The 14,487-nt window shown below is 49.2% G+C and overlaps 1 protein-coding gene across 2 annotated transcripts in view; it reads right to left on the bottom strand.

The window, feature by feature from the left end:
- COMMD1 (copper metabolism domain containing 1) overlaps positions 1-13,675 on the bottom strand; it is a 143,316-nt gene extending 129,641 nt beyond the window's left edge. For both annotated transcript variants that reach the window (XM_075338042.1, XM_075338043.1), the window contains exon 1: positions 13,474-13,675. In XM_075338042.1, the coding sequence (XP_075194157.1) occupies positions 13,474-13,647 (174 nt within the window). In that variant the 5' untranslated portion in view covers positions 13,648-13,675. The remainder of the gene's footprint in view (positions 1-13,473) is intronic.
- Between the last annotated feature and the right edge of the window lie 812 nt (positions 13,676-14,487).

Raw genomic sequence — 14,487 nt, 5'->3', positions numbered from 1 at the left:
CTCCAATCACTGCAGTTTAACCATGTAAATGCTGTGGGCAATCACTATTAGGGGCATTTAAATGGTTCATCAAAAGCAAACCCTTAGATCAAAGGAAAGAAAAAAAGTAATGACACTTGGAAGAAGGAAAAGAATGTCTCCAAAGAGGGAAAAAACTGGAATATGACCAAGTGCTGAAGGACGCAAGTGGGATTTCTTTAGGCTCTGTTCACACAAGTCATTTTGCCGCTTTAAAATGTCAATAGCCCTGACCTCTGCCGTATTTTCACCAGTTTTGACCATAATCACTTCATCTTGTAAGAAAACATAGTGCAGATGATCATTATGGCCATTTTGGTTTGCAGGGAAAATAGAAGTGATTATGCTACAAAACAGTGGAATGATAGAGGCCAGGGCTGCGGAAGGTTTAAAGCTGCAGCGTGAGGATTGTGTGTGAACGCCGCTTTAGGCTACATGCACATGCTGCGTTTGTTGGGTTTTTGTCGCATTTTTTGGCTACAGTTTTGTTGTCAGAACTTTGACATTTGACTTCCCAGCAAAGTCTATGAGAAGTCAGATTTGCTATGCGCACATTGCAGTTTGTCAGCGTTTTTTTTTGGTCAAACGTTTGTGCAGCATGTTCATTCTTCTAGCGTTTTTGTCAACATTTGTCACAAAAACGCATCAAAAATGCATGCTGTCAAAAACGCACCAAAAACGCAGGAAAAACACACCTACAATTACCGTACAAGGTTTTTTTTTTACATTTCCAGGCTCTCTCTGACAAGGTGCAGTTTTAGTTGCAGAAAAAACTACAGCGTGCACATGTAGCCTAAGGCTATGTGCCCACGGGACTCTAACCGCAGAATTTGCATCGGAAAACCCTGCGGATTTATCTGGATTTTCCAGATAAATCTGCAGGTTTCAGCATGTACAGACACTCCCCATGTTATGCTATGGGACATGGGTAGTGCTGTGGATGTCCCGCAGCCGCACGTAACTGCATGTCAATTATTCATGCGGAAATACCTGCGGATGTCCCGCCTTTCCGCTATGGAGATAGAGACCGGGACTTCTGCAGGTAAGCTGCAGGAATGTCTGCAGGTTTACCGTAGATATTTTGCTGGAATCCCGCAGCTATGTATAACTGCGGATTCCAGAGGATCAGCTGCGGGAAACCTGCGGACGTACCCGCGGATATATCTGCAGGTACATAGTGCTGTGGCACATACCCTTATACCGCAAGTCTGGTGACCAGTTATCAGCATTGCTGGAAGAGGGGCGCTGCAGAAATAAATGCAGGTTTACAGGCTGCCGCCTCCAGGACACGGTCTCCATATAGTCTGCACAATTTTCTAGCACAGGACACGATGTTTGCAAAGTAGAAAAGCAAGACCCCAAAACAAGTAATCTTTCAGCAAAGCCCCCAAGGATCTGATGCACGGTGGACTTAGGCTATGTTCCGAATCGCTGCGGTTTTGTGGCATTTTTTTTCATGAGTTTTATTAAAATCAAAAGCTGCTTTTTACAGTAACAGAAAAGCCATGAGATTCCAGAAATCTTATGTGCACGACTGTTTTTCTTTTTTTCCTGGAAATAGAAAAATAGAAAATTGCTGTGTTTTTGAACGAAGCAGCATGTCAATTCTTTCAATGATTTTGCAGGATTTTTTTTCATCAATGAAAGCAACCATAATGTAGGCAAAGAGATCCTGAATCCAGCGATGTATCACTTAGATTACTGGTTGCAGTGGTTCTGATCTAATCAGAATTCTTAGATTTAGCCATGTAGCAGAACTGAGAGAGCTGTCCGCGCCTACACTTGGTTCTCTATAGATAGTGTACATTCACAGTAAGGTGTCAGAGGAGGGAGCGTGTTAGACTGCATGTTATACTGTAGTCTGAGCAGTGATAAGTGTCCTGCTGCTTAAACAAACAGATCCGAATGTGACAAGACAGGTATCCCTGAATTCTCTGTTATCCCTTGCAGCAGGCGGTCTTCAGCTTACATTGCAAAAACCTGCTGAAAATCTTAATTACTCACCGGTAATGGGATTTTCAATAGCCCATGACAGCACCACCTGAGAGATAGGTTCCGCCCACATCAGGACAGGAAACCCACTGATAAAAAGGCAGCACCTCTCCTCCACATCAGTAGGTTTTCAGAGCCAGAGAGGACCAACAAAACACAACAAACAGATTAATCATACCACCACCCAAGGAAAAACACCAATAACTCTTAACACCCCCCTAAGGGTGCCCACAACCAGGGAATAGGTGGGGAACTAAGGGTGCTGTCATGGGCTATTGAAAATCCCATTACCGGTGAGTAATTAAGATTTTTCCCTGCCGCCCATGACAGCACCACCTGAGAGATTTATATAGACCACCACCTTAGGGAGGGACCACCGCCTGTAAGACCCGTCTCCCAAAGGAAAGGTCAGTTGTGGAGGATAAGTCCAGCCTATAGTGCCGCAAGAAAGTACCAGGAGACGACCAAGTAGCCGCCCGACAGATCTGGTCAATAGAGGCATCCGCTCTCTCTGCCCAAGACGCAGACACTGTTCTAGTGGAGTGCGCCCTTATGCCCTGAGGAGGAGTGGTTTCTTTAGCCGAGTATGCCAAACCGATGGCATCCCTGACCCATCTGGCCAAGGTAGCCTTAGAAGCCCCACGCCCCCTGGAATGCCCCTGAAAAGTGACAAACAGGATCTGAGACTTCCTCCATTCCCTAGTCCTATCTAGGTACGTGATTAAGGCCCTCCGAACATCCAACGTGTGCAACCTAGCCTCTTTCTCGTTATGAGGGGGGGGGTCACAGAGGGAAGGGAGCACGATGTCTAGGGACCGATGAAAGGGTTTAGAAACCTTGGGCAGGTAGAAGGGATCAGTCCGCAACACTACCCTATCATCCAGAATCTGGGTATAAGGGTGAACAACGGACAAGGCTTGGAGATCCCCCACCCGCCTGGCCGAGGTGAGTGCGACAAGGAGAAAAACCTTAAAGGGAACCTGTCATCAGAAATTTGGCTTTCAACCTAAATGTTTCCCCCTCTGCAGCTCGTGGGCTGCATTCTAGTAAGGTTTCTATACTTTTTGTGCCCCCTTTTAAACCAAAATAAATACTTTATAAAACTGTACCTTTCGGTTTGAAAATCTTGTAAATTATCCATGGGGGCGGGCCGTGTGGCGTCCGTTGCTGTATCTTACGCCGTCCCCCATGCTCCAAATCATCCCTCAGAACGCTGCCCACTGCGCCCGAGGTCCCGTGCACGCCAGGACACCTGGTGACGTGGTTGCAGGCACGAGAGTATGGGCGGCGCTGTGATTGCATCGCAAGTGCCCGCCCATACTCTCGTGCCCGCCCTTTCCCCACTGCCTCCAGCGTTCTGCGCCGGCCCGACGTCACCTCCTTCCCATCGTACCCTGCAGCAGGAAATAGATGGGAGGAGCGGAGCAGGCCACTACAGGAGAAGCGGAGGATCTGAGCAAAGTACAGAGGGGAGAGCGCGCCCACGAGAGTATGGGCGGGCACTTGCGATGCAATCACAGCGCCGCCCATACTCTCGTGCTTGCGACCACGTCACTAGGTCTCCCAGCGTGCACGGGACCTCGGGCGCAGTGGGCGGCGTCCTGAGGGATGATTTGGAGCATGGGGGACGGCGTAAGATACAGCAACGGACGCCACACGGCCCGCCCCCATGGATAATTTACAAGATTTTCAAACCGAAAGGTACAGTTTTATAAAGTATTTATTTTGGTTTAAAAGGGGGCACAAAAAGTATAGAAACCTTACTAGAATGCAGCCCACGAGCTGCAGAGGGGGAAACATTTAGGTTGAAAGCCAAATTTCTGATGACAGGTTCCCTTTAAGTGACAACAGTTTGAGAGGGACCTCCCCTAAGGGTTCAAACGGTGGCCCGGTGAGGGCATCCAACACTAAATTGAGGTCCCATGGGGGAACCCTGGGAGCCTGAACAGGTACAGACCTGGACTTAGATTTAATGAACCTGCAAATCCATTCATTCTGTGCCAGACTAAAATTAAACAGTGCCCCTAAGGCTGATACCTGTACCTTGAGCGTACTGGTGGAGAGACCCAATTCCAACCCCCTCTGGAGGAATTCTAGAATAGCCGAGATAGGAGAGGGGGTCCTCCTCCCGAGCCCCGGACTGAAGGAGAAAACGCTTCCAGACCCTCCCGTAAATGGTCGTGGTGACCGCTTTCCTACTGCGAAGAAGAGTGTCTATTAAGCCAGAGGAAAAACCCCGTCGAGTTAGCAGCCGCCGCTCAAACGCCAGGCCGTCAAATGCAGAGCCGGCTCGGGGGGTTACAGACTGGGCCCTGGGAAAGGAGATGAGGGACGTCCGGGAGAACCCAAGGATCCACCAGAGACAGTGTCCGCAGCCAGTAAAACCATGCCTGCTTCGGCCAGAAGGGGGCGATGAGAATAACCTCCGCTCTGTCGTCCCGGATTTTCCGGAGAACCGAAGGCAACAGGATCAGAGGAGGAAACGCGTACAGGAGGCCCTGAGACCAAGACATCTGGAACGCATCGAGGGCAACAGGATCGTCTCGGGGGTTGAGAGAGCAGAACCTGTCCACTTTCCGATTCGCCTTGGTAGCGAACAGGTCGAGAACAGGGACACCCCATAGAAGCGTGATCTTGCGAAAGACCTCCGGGTCTAAGGACCACTCCCCCTGACTGAGACAGTGCCGGCTGAGGAAGTCTGCCTCCTCGTTTTCCGTCCCCTTGATATGAAGAGCTGTTAAGGAGGAGAGATGTAGTTCGGCCAGCTGGAAGATGCGCATAGTCAGAGTCAGAAGAGAAGGGGATCTGGTGCCTCCCTGGTGGTTGACGTACGTCACCGTCACCCTGTTGTCCGAAAGGATCCGAACATGGCGACCTCTCAAGAAGGGGAGGAACCCCTCTATACCACGACAGGAAACCAAACTGATGTGGAGGAAAGGTACCGCCTTTTTATCAGTGGGTTTCCTGTCCTGATGTGGGCGGAACCTCTCTCTCAGGTGGTGCTGTCATGGGCGACAGGGAAAAGATTCCTTTCAAGGCCCGCCCCCTTTTAATTTTTGGAGTTGTTTTTTTCTCCCCTTCATCTTAAAGCCATAACTTTTTTTATTTTTCAGTGCACATAGCAGACTGTTGGCTCGTGTTTGCACAAGACGAGTTGTTGTTTTGAAGGACACCATTTATTTTACCACAATGTACTGGGGAATTAAAAAAAAAAAAAAAAAAAAAAGGGGGGGGCGGGAACTTCCTAGTGCGGTGAAATTGAGAAAATAAAAACATTTCCGCAATTCTTATTTTTTTACCAGCATTCATTGCTCTGTAAAGACGGCCGGAAACAGGAGTCCCCGCGTCCGTGCGATTACGGTGTTACCAAACTTGCAAAGCTTTTTGCTGTGAAAAGAAAAAATTCCGAAACCCAAACATTTTTTTGGTTTGTGTTGCAACTTTTTGAGACATCGAACGTTTTTTTGTCCCCAGTTTGTGTCCTGAGCGGACGTTTTCAGTAATAAAATGTTGGGGTACATAGGATGTTATGATCGCTTTTAGTTTTTGTTTTTTTTTTTTATAAGCAAAGTTTGATGACTTTACAGTATCTACAGGTTTATTAATTTTACATATTGCTGTGGAAGATGCCCTAGGGATTATTATCAAGCGACGTCTTTTGTTCCCCCACCATGAACAACAATCAACATCTATTCTTTAAAAAAAAATACAAAAAAACCCCCCAAAAAAAACCAAACAACATTTATTCAAATATAATCATATTGCAATCGGGAACATCAACATAGCTGTGTGTAACATATGTGTGTGCAGTGCTCTTTTTGCAGTGGTGCGCGCCAGTACGGCGTACCGGAAAATCTGAAGAGCGCCTCTGTCCACATGGCTAATTTGTAAACTATACAAATTAGCCATGTGGAGCGGAGGCACAAGCCAGAGGCGTCTCTACGGGGCGCTGTCGGGCTCCCTGATGCGGCGGTGTGGAAGTCTGCTGGGGTGGGAGCCGCTATTCTCTGAGCGTGGCTGTCACGCTGACAGCCGCACTCATAGAAAGTGCAGCGCGCGGCTCCCACTGTCATGTGATCAGGTCAGCTGATCAGACTGCTGACCCGGAAGCCAACGCTACAGCACGGAGGCGGCAGAGAAACGCTGAGAAGTGCTCCAGTGTGGAGCTGAAGAAGACACGGAGGAGGAACATTATTGGGTAAGAGGGGAGTATTTATGAAACTGTATGGGGGAGAGAACTATCTGTGCACACACTATGGGGGGACAAAGGGTGGGGAGGGGGCAATATGTATATACACAGTATGGGTGGGGGAGGGAACTATCTGTGGAAAGAGTATGGGGAGAGAGAGGATGAGGTTTCATGCATGGGGAGAGCGAGGAAGAGGTTTCATGCATGGGGAGAGCGAGGAAGAGGTTTCATGCATGGTGACAGAGAGGAAGAGGTTTCATGCATGGTGACAGAGAGGATGAGGTTTCATGCATGGTGACAGAGAGGATGAGGTTTCATGCATGGTGACAGAGAGGATGAGGTTTCATGCATGGTGACAGAGAGGATGAGGTCTCATGCATGGTGACAGAGAGGATGAGGTCTCATGCATGGTGACAGAGAGGATGAGGTCTCATGCATGGTGACAGAGAGGATGAGGTCTCATGCATGGAGACAGAGAGGATGAGGTCTCATGCATGGAGACAGAGAGGATGAGGTCTCATGCATGGAGACAGAGAGGATGAGGGGTGATGCATGGAGACAGAGAGGATGAGGGGTGATGCATGGAGACAGAGAGGATGAGGGGTGATGCATGGAGACAGAGAGGATGAGGGGTGATGCATGGAGACAGAGAGGATGAGGGGTGATGCATGGAGACAGAGAGGATGAGGGGTGATGCATGGAGACAGAGAGGATGAGGGGTGATGCATGGAGACAGAGAGGATGAGGGGTGATGCATGGAGACAGAGAGGATGAGGGGTGATGCATGGAGACAGAGAGGATGAGGGGTGATGCATGGAGACAGAGAGGATGAGGGGTGATGCATGGAGACAGAGAGGATGAGGGGTGATGCATGGAGACAGAGAGGATGAGGGGTGATGCATGGAGACAGAGAGGATGAGGGGTGATGCATGGAGACAGAGAGGATGAGGGGTGATGCATGGAGACAGAGAGGATGAGGGGTGATGCATGGAGACAGAGAGGATGAGGGGTGATGCATGGAGACAGAGAGGATGAGGGGTGATGCATGGAGACAGAGAGGATGAGGGGTGATGCATGGAGACAGAGAGGATGAGGGGTGATGCATGGAGACAGAGAGGATGAGGGGTGATGCATGGAGACAGAGAGGATGAGGGGTGATGCATGGAGACAGAGGATGAGGGGTGATGCATGGAGACAGAGAGGATGAGGGGTGATGCATGGAGACAGAGAGGATGAGGGGTGATGCATGGAGACAGAGAGGATGAGGGGTGATGCATGGAGACAGAGAGGATGAGGGGTGATGCATGGAGACAGAGAGGATGAGGGGTGATGCATGGAGACAGAGAGGATGAGGGGTGATGCATGGAGACAGAGAGGATGAGGGGGTGATGCATGGAGACAGAGAGGATGAGGGGCGATGCATGGAGACAGAGGATGAGGGGCGATGCATGGAGACAGAGAGGATGAGGGGTGATGCATGGAGACAGAGAGGATGAGGGGTGATGCATGGAGACAGAGAGGATGAGGGGTGATGCATGGAGACAGAGAGGATGAGGGGTGATGCATGGAGACAGAGAGGATGAGGGGTGATGCATGGAGACAGAGAGGATGAGGGGTGATGCATGGAGACAGAGAGGATGAGGGGTGATGCATGGAGACAGAGAGGATGAGGGGTGATGCATGGAGACAGAGAGGATGAGGTTTCATGCATGGGGACAGAGAGGATGTGGAGCGAACTGGAAAGAAATTTTGAGGACACAGAATAAAGAATGACATGGTATGAGGAGCAAGTGGGCAGGATGGGGAGTGAGGTGGAAAAGTATATGGACACACAGGAGGTAGTGAGGAGACAGTAAGGGATGAGAAGAATGTGAGGGGCACAGAATAAAGACTGGGTAGTGGAGGGGGGAGGTATGGAGAGGGGGCAGAATGGGAGGACAGTGTGAGGTTATAGCGAGGAGGGGGAGTTTGATGAGGGCACAGTATAAAGACGGTGCAGTATAAGGGGACACAGTAAACAGTAGGCTCAGTTTGGAAAGAGAGGGAATATGGAGGGCCATGTACCATAAGAGGGACAGTGTGGGTCATATTTTGTGCAGAAAATACTGTGAGGGGCCATTATTTGTTCAGGGGCACAGTGTAGGGCAGATATTTTTAAGTAGAAGTATTATAATCATTCTGCTATTTTTAGGGGCATCGTGTCGGGATGTGCTGCAGAAGACCGGAGAAGATGGAAATCTGCAGAGACGAGATGTGAATGTGAAAAGTCATTATTGCGTCAGGACAAGATGAAGAATAGAAAGAAATCACTAGAGACAACATCATCTATAAGGTACCTGTATGTAAATGTTTATTTGTGATACTGTGTGTCATCATTAGGCCTTGGTCCCACTTGTGCATTGCTTCTGATGTGAGCACACTGGGACCCCCACTGATCAGCTGTTCTTGGTGCAGGTGTCCGGAAATGCTTATTTCTGGATCTGCTCCGTCCTCTGATGGTGTCCGCGGCCGGGTACTGCACATCCACCTCATTGATTGTAATAGGAGACTCCTGCCACCATCAGAAGACGGAGCAGATCCAGAACTGAGCACTTCTGGACACCTGCCACCACCGCCACCTAGTGTAGGGAATTGGCGGGGTTCCCAGGTGCCGGACCCTGAGCAGTCAGACATTAGTGACCTATCCTAAGGAAAGGTCATTAATGTTAAAGTAGTGGACAATCTCTTTAATAAAGTCTTGTGCCGTCTGACAAGGTCACGGTTACTAGGTTTTTATTTATGTTGTTAGGAGCATTAAAGGGGTTGTCCAAATTTGTGTTGAGTCTGCAGTCACCCTGTATGTCACTCTGACTGCAGCCTTCTGAATTCTCACAGTGTGCACACTGCACGCTGTCAGGATTCTCTGGTGCCGGCGGTGACAGTGGGAGGTTATGAAGCTGCAAGTATGCGATTTACATAGATGTGGTCACGTGCTGAACAGACATGCTCAATGAAAATGAATTGACTGAGGCCGGACACATCAAACCAGAATTTGGCCAGAAGTGTATAAATCTCATACTTGTGCTCACATGATCATCCACTCTCTTCACTGGCACCCCCCCCCCCCGCTCCTCAATGTCAGGCGGCGTGCCTAACAGCTCCCCCCGCTCCTTGCCTTAGAGATGCGTACCAGCAAATATTTTTTTACAAAAAAAGCACTGTGTGTGTGTGTGTGTGTGTGTGTGTGTGTGTGTGTGTGTGTGTGTGTGTGTGTGTGTATCTCTATCATCTGGCCATGCACACTGCACACACATACCTGCCTGTCTTCTTCAGCTTTAGACTCCTGCAATTAAAGGGAACATTTCACCAAACGTGTCCCTTATAAGCTGCGGTCACTACCATTGAGATCTTATATGCAGCATTCCAGAATACTGTATATAAGAGCCCAGGCCGCTCTGTAGAATGTAAAAAACACCCTTTATAATACTCACCTAAGGGGTGGTCTGGTCCGATAGGTGGCGCTGGTCTCGGTCCGGCGCCTCCTCCATCTTGTGTGATCGCCATCCTCCTGCCCAGCCTCACCTGCGGGGCGGCCCAGTCCGATGGGTGTCGCTGCTCTTGGTCCGGCGCCTCCTATCTTCTTGCTATCGCCGTCCACCTCCTTCCCAGCCACGTGCCCTACATCATCCACACAGAGGCTGCCATTGCGCTCCTGCGCACTTCTCTCTACCCTGCTGAGGGCAGAGCAAAGTATTGTAGTGCACAACTGCAGGCAATCTTTGACCTTCGCCGTGCCTGCACATTACAGTACAGTACCTCAGCAGGGCAGAGAGAAGTGAGCATGTGCAGGAACGCAATGGAGGCCTCTGTGTGGATGACGTAGGACGTGTCATCTACATAGAGCAGAAAAGGAGGATGGTGATAGAAGGAAGACAGAAGGCGCCGGACTGAGATCAGTGATGCCCATAGAACCGGACCACCCTGCAGGTGAAAAAAATAAAATGTGTCTTTTACGTTAAACAAAAATCGGCCTGGGCCCTTATATACAGTATTCTACAATCTAATATATAAAGGTGTGTGTGTGTGTGTGTGTGTGTGTGTGTGTGTGTGTGTGTGTGTGTGTGTGTGTGTGTGTGTGTGTGTGTGTGTGTGTGTGTGTGTGTGTGTGTGTGTATGTCCGGAATTGGCATCTGCACCGTCACAGCCAGAAAATTTTGCACACTCACACTTCTGGACCCCGAGAGCGTCACAGGCTATGTTTTGAGGGGAAATTTTAACCCCGCGCTTTACAGTTATTCACCAAAAAACCTGCCTCCATTAAAGCGAATGGAGCTGGGAGCCACAGTGCAGCCAGAACTTCAGAAGAATGCGCAGCCACGCCCTTATATGGAATGTTGGTGTGTCACAATACAGCCAGGGAAAGAGGCAGACACAGACAGGGAAAGAGACAGCCAGGGAAAGAGGCAGACACAAACAGGGTAAGAAACAGATACAAAGAGACAGACACAGAAAGAGACAGACTGACAGGGAAAGAGACAGACAGGGAAAGAGAGGGAAAGAGAAAGAGAGAGACAGGTTAAGAGACAGACAGACAGGTAAAGAGACAGACACAGACAAAGACAGAGACAGACATAGGGAAACAGAAAGACAGGGAAAGAGAGTGAAAGAGACAGACAGGGTAAGAGACAGACAAAGACAGGTAAAGAGATAGACAAAGAGAGACACAGGGAAAGAGAGGGAAAGAGACAGATAGGAAAAGAGACAGACAGGGAAAGTGACAGAGATAGATAGACAGACAGGGAAAGAGATTGAGACAGACGGAAAAAGAGACAGAGACAGTCAGAGACAGACAGGGAAAGAGACAGACAGACAAAGAGATAGAGAGAGAGATATATAAAGAGGGGGAGACAGACAGAGAATGGGAAAGAAACAGAGAGACAGTTACTATCCCGGGCGTTAATACATTCTATTTTGTTAACAACAGTTATTAACCTGGGCGAAGCCGGGTAGTACAGCTAATTCTGTATATAAGAGCTCACTGGTGGTGGTCGAAGGTTATAAGTGAAAATCCTGATGACAGGTTCCCTTTAAGAGACCTTTTGGTGACACCCTAGTCACATGACATAATGTCACAAAAGGTCCTTAAGCAGTCTTATTATCAGGATATAAATGCTGGGTAGATGCTAGAATGTACTGGCTCCTGACAGGTATGACGTAACTTGTCAGGGGCGTGTTCAAAATGCAGCCTGATGTTTCCAGACAGAGTAACAATGTTTACTCTAAGTCCATGTAGGCATAGAGGTGATTATAATAGAAGCGGAGGTCTGGGGGCAGCGTTGGACTGGCTACCGGAGGAATCTCCAGTAATGCCAGGCCTGGATTCAGGTACCTGCATAGCACTCCGGAGCTGTCACCTGAACTCCGGCGTGCAGCCGAGACTGTACCGCGAGTGTCGAGTGATTGATTCCCCGGCGATTGCGGTTCAGTTCATGCCAACTGCAGACAGGTCGGGGTGATCTCCGGTGCTCTCACCTGAACTCCAAAACGTGCGCCACTTTTTTTGGACAAGCTTGTGAATTTTTTTAACCCCTTAGATCAGTGTTTCTCAACTCCAGTCCTCTAGACCCATCAACCAATCATGTTTTAAGATTTTCCTCAATTTTAGACAAGGAATAATTCCATCACCTGTGCAACATTAATTAAAGCCTGAAAACCTGATTGAGGAAAACATGATCTGTTGGTGGGTCTTGAGGACTGGAGTTGAGAAACACTGCCTTAGGCCTCTGCCACACTTACGTGACAAAATGTAACGTTTTTATCACGTACGTGTTAAAGGGATGGTTTTGTCCCCGTGCGCCGTGTTTATGGCACGTACGTGTTCTCCGTGTGTTATATGTAATAACACATGGAGAACGGAAAGCCCCGCCTTACCTGCATCATCAGGAGCTGTCTGTGGTGCTGAATGACAGCGTCCGGCGAAAGCCACGCCCCGCTGATGCTGCTTCCGGGCCCCAGTGAAGAAGAAGCTTTGTTCAAAATCACTGGGGGACGGATGCAGGGGACAGCCGCGGCAGAGACTGCAGGTATGGAGGTGGAGGTGAGTATGTGTTTTTATTATTTTTACACTGACACGTGTCTTTCTCCGGCGCGTGTCACATAGACCCGCATCCACACTACATCCGTGTGGTACGGGTGCGGGCCGTGTAACACCCGTGCTGCCGTAGCAACACAGACATGTCAGCGTTTTTAAAAAGCGGACACACGTAAGTACGGAACGGACACACGTTCCATTCCTGAATACTTATGTGTGTCCAAAACAATAACAATACATAGGACCACGTGGGCCCGTGTCTCCGGTACGTGAAAAAAAAAGGCACACACGTACCGGAGGTACGTGAGTGTGGCAGAGGCCTTAGAGACAAGTAAACCTATTCATGTTTGGTGTCTACAAACTCACACCGACCTGAGACATCACACCGACACATCAGTTTTACCATATAGTGAACACGGTGAATAAAATATTCCAAAAACTATTGTGCGATCACACTTTTTTGCAATTTTTCTGCACTTGGAATTTTTTTGCCGTCTTCCAGTACACTATATGGTAAAACTTAGGGTTTCACTTAAAACTACAACTCGTCCCGCAAAAAACAAGCCTTCATATGGCAAGATTGACAGAAAAATAAAAAAAAAAGTTACGGCTCTCGGAAGAAAGAGGGGAAAAAAAAAACGGAAAAACACAAAATGCCTGGGGGCTGAAGGGGTTAATATAGGGAAATTCAAATTTCTTTTTTCTCTACTCTGTAATCGTCTCGGGGGTCGTGATACCTGTGATCATACAATTGCTTACATTATATAGTGAAAATGGTGATCTCCTGTGAAGCCTGTAGAAGAGCGTTACCGGACCAAGATGGCAGTGATGGGGCCTTCCCCGGACTCCTGGCGGCCATGATGAGCCATCACCAATGGAAGCCGATGTGCACGAGCATCAGCAAACGCACCAATTAAACGCTGCTGTAAAAAGATGACAGCAGCATCTAAATGGTTAACAGCAGCAATCGGATCTCACAGTAGGACGCGTCCGGCCTCAGCGCTCCCCTCCGGTGTCCCCTCCTGTGCTGCACCTGGTGACATCACCACTATTTTGCAGATTTGGTTGCGGATCCGTCACTGTTTTGCATCACACTGTGAAAATCCGCAGCAGAAGAGTCTATTACTGACACCAGCAGGATGTAAGAGCCCCCCTCCCCCCGGCTCTGCAGTGGTTTCTCCCATCTCCACCATTATCCGGGTACCTTGAGGATGCCTTGCATCTTGTCGTGCAGGGCCCTGAACTCGTCTGGCGGCAGCTCCGGGTACAGCTCCGTCTGGAGCAGCTCGTCCGTTATCTGCGTGTTCCCGTGGTATCTCCGCTGTGAGATGCCGTTCAGCAGCCCGCTCAGGGCTTTACTGCTCTCCACATCAGCCATGACAGCGGCGCCGGCACGTGACCGGCAGCAGCCAAGTCATGTGACGCGGATGGATGGCGGAAGCACGGCAGGATGTGGGCAGCCATATGTTGGTTGGCAAAATGACTGGGGCGAGGCCTGTGTATCGGGGTGGTGTAGTGAGTGTCTCTCTGGTTATGTTCTATCACCGCTAGAGCTGCAGGAATTACACTGCGAGTATAAAAACATGGGGAGAAGCTCAGAGCAGCCAATGCCATTACTGCACTGGTTTGCAATAGCTGGAATGGGAAAATATTAATGCTACAGTTTTTCTATGCAGGAACCTGCAGATAGCAAAACCTATATAGATTATTATTATTTATATATATTATATTATTTATATAGATAGGGTGTTTCCCCGAAAATAAGACACTCATATTATTTTTTGCCCTGGAAAATGCACTAGGGCTTATTTTCGGGGAAACACAGTTGGGGGTAGGTTTACCCCCCCAAAAAGCAGACCCTCCTTCCCAGGAGAATCATACTTACCAGGCCCCGCATACCTGCATCGCTCCCAGGTCCTCCTGCGACCGTCGGCGGGCACAGCCGACACTCACGCTCACCACCTCCAGCCATACTGATTGCTTTCGGCCAGCAGAGGAACCAGGGACGCAGTGCAGTGGAGCGTGAGGACCTGTGGTGGAACTCATGGAAGACCAATAAGTTCCACTGCAGGTCCTCCATGCGTTCCACCACAGGTCCTCGTGCTCCACTGTACTGCGTCCCAGGTTCCCTGCCTGCCAGAAGCAATCGGTATGGCCAGATGTTGTGAGTGTGTGCGTTCCGCTGCAGGTTCTCCTGTTTGGCGTCTGGTGAGTATTA

Source organism: Anomaloglossus baeobatrachus, chromosome 3, assembly GCF_048569485.1.
Source record: "Anomaloglossus baeobatrachus isolate aAnoBae1 chromosome 3, aAnoBae1.hap1, whole genome shotgun sequence".
Taxonomy (NCBI): domain Eukaryota; kingdom Metazoa; phylum Chordata; class Amphibia; order Anura; family Aromobatidae; genus Anomaloglossus; species Anomaloglossus baeobatrachus.
This window is presented reverse-complemented; position numbering and strand designations above follow the sequence as displayed.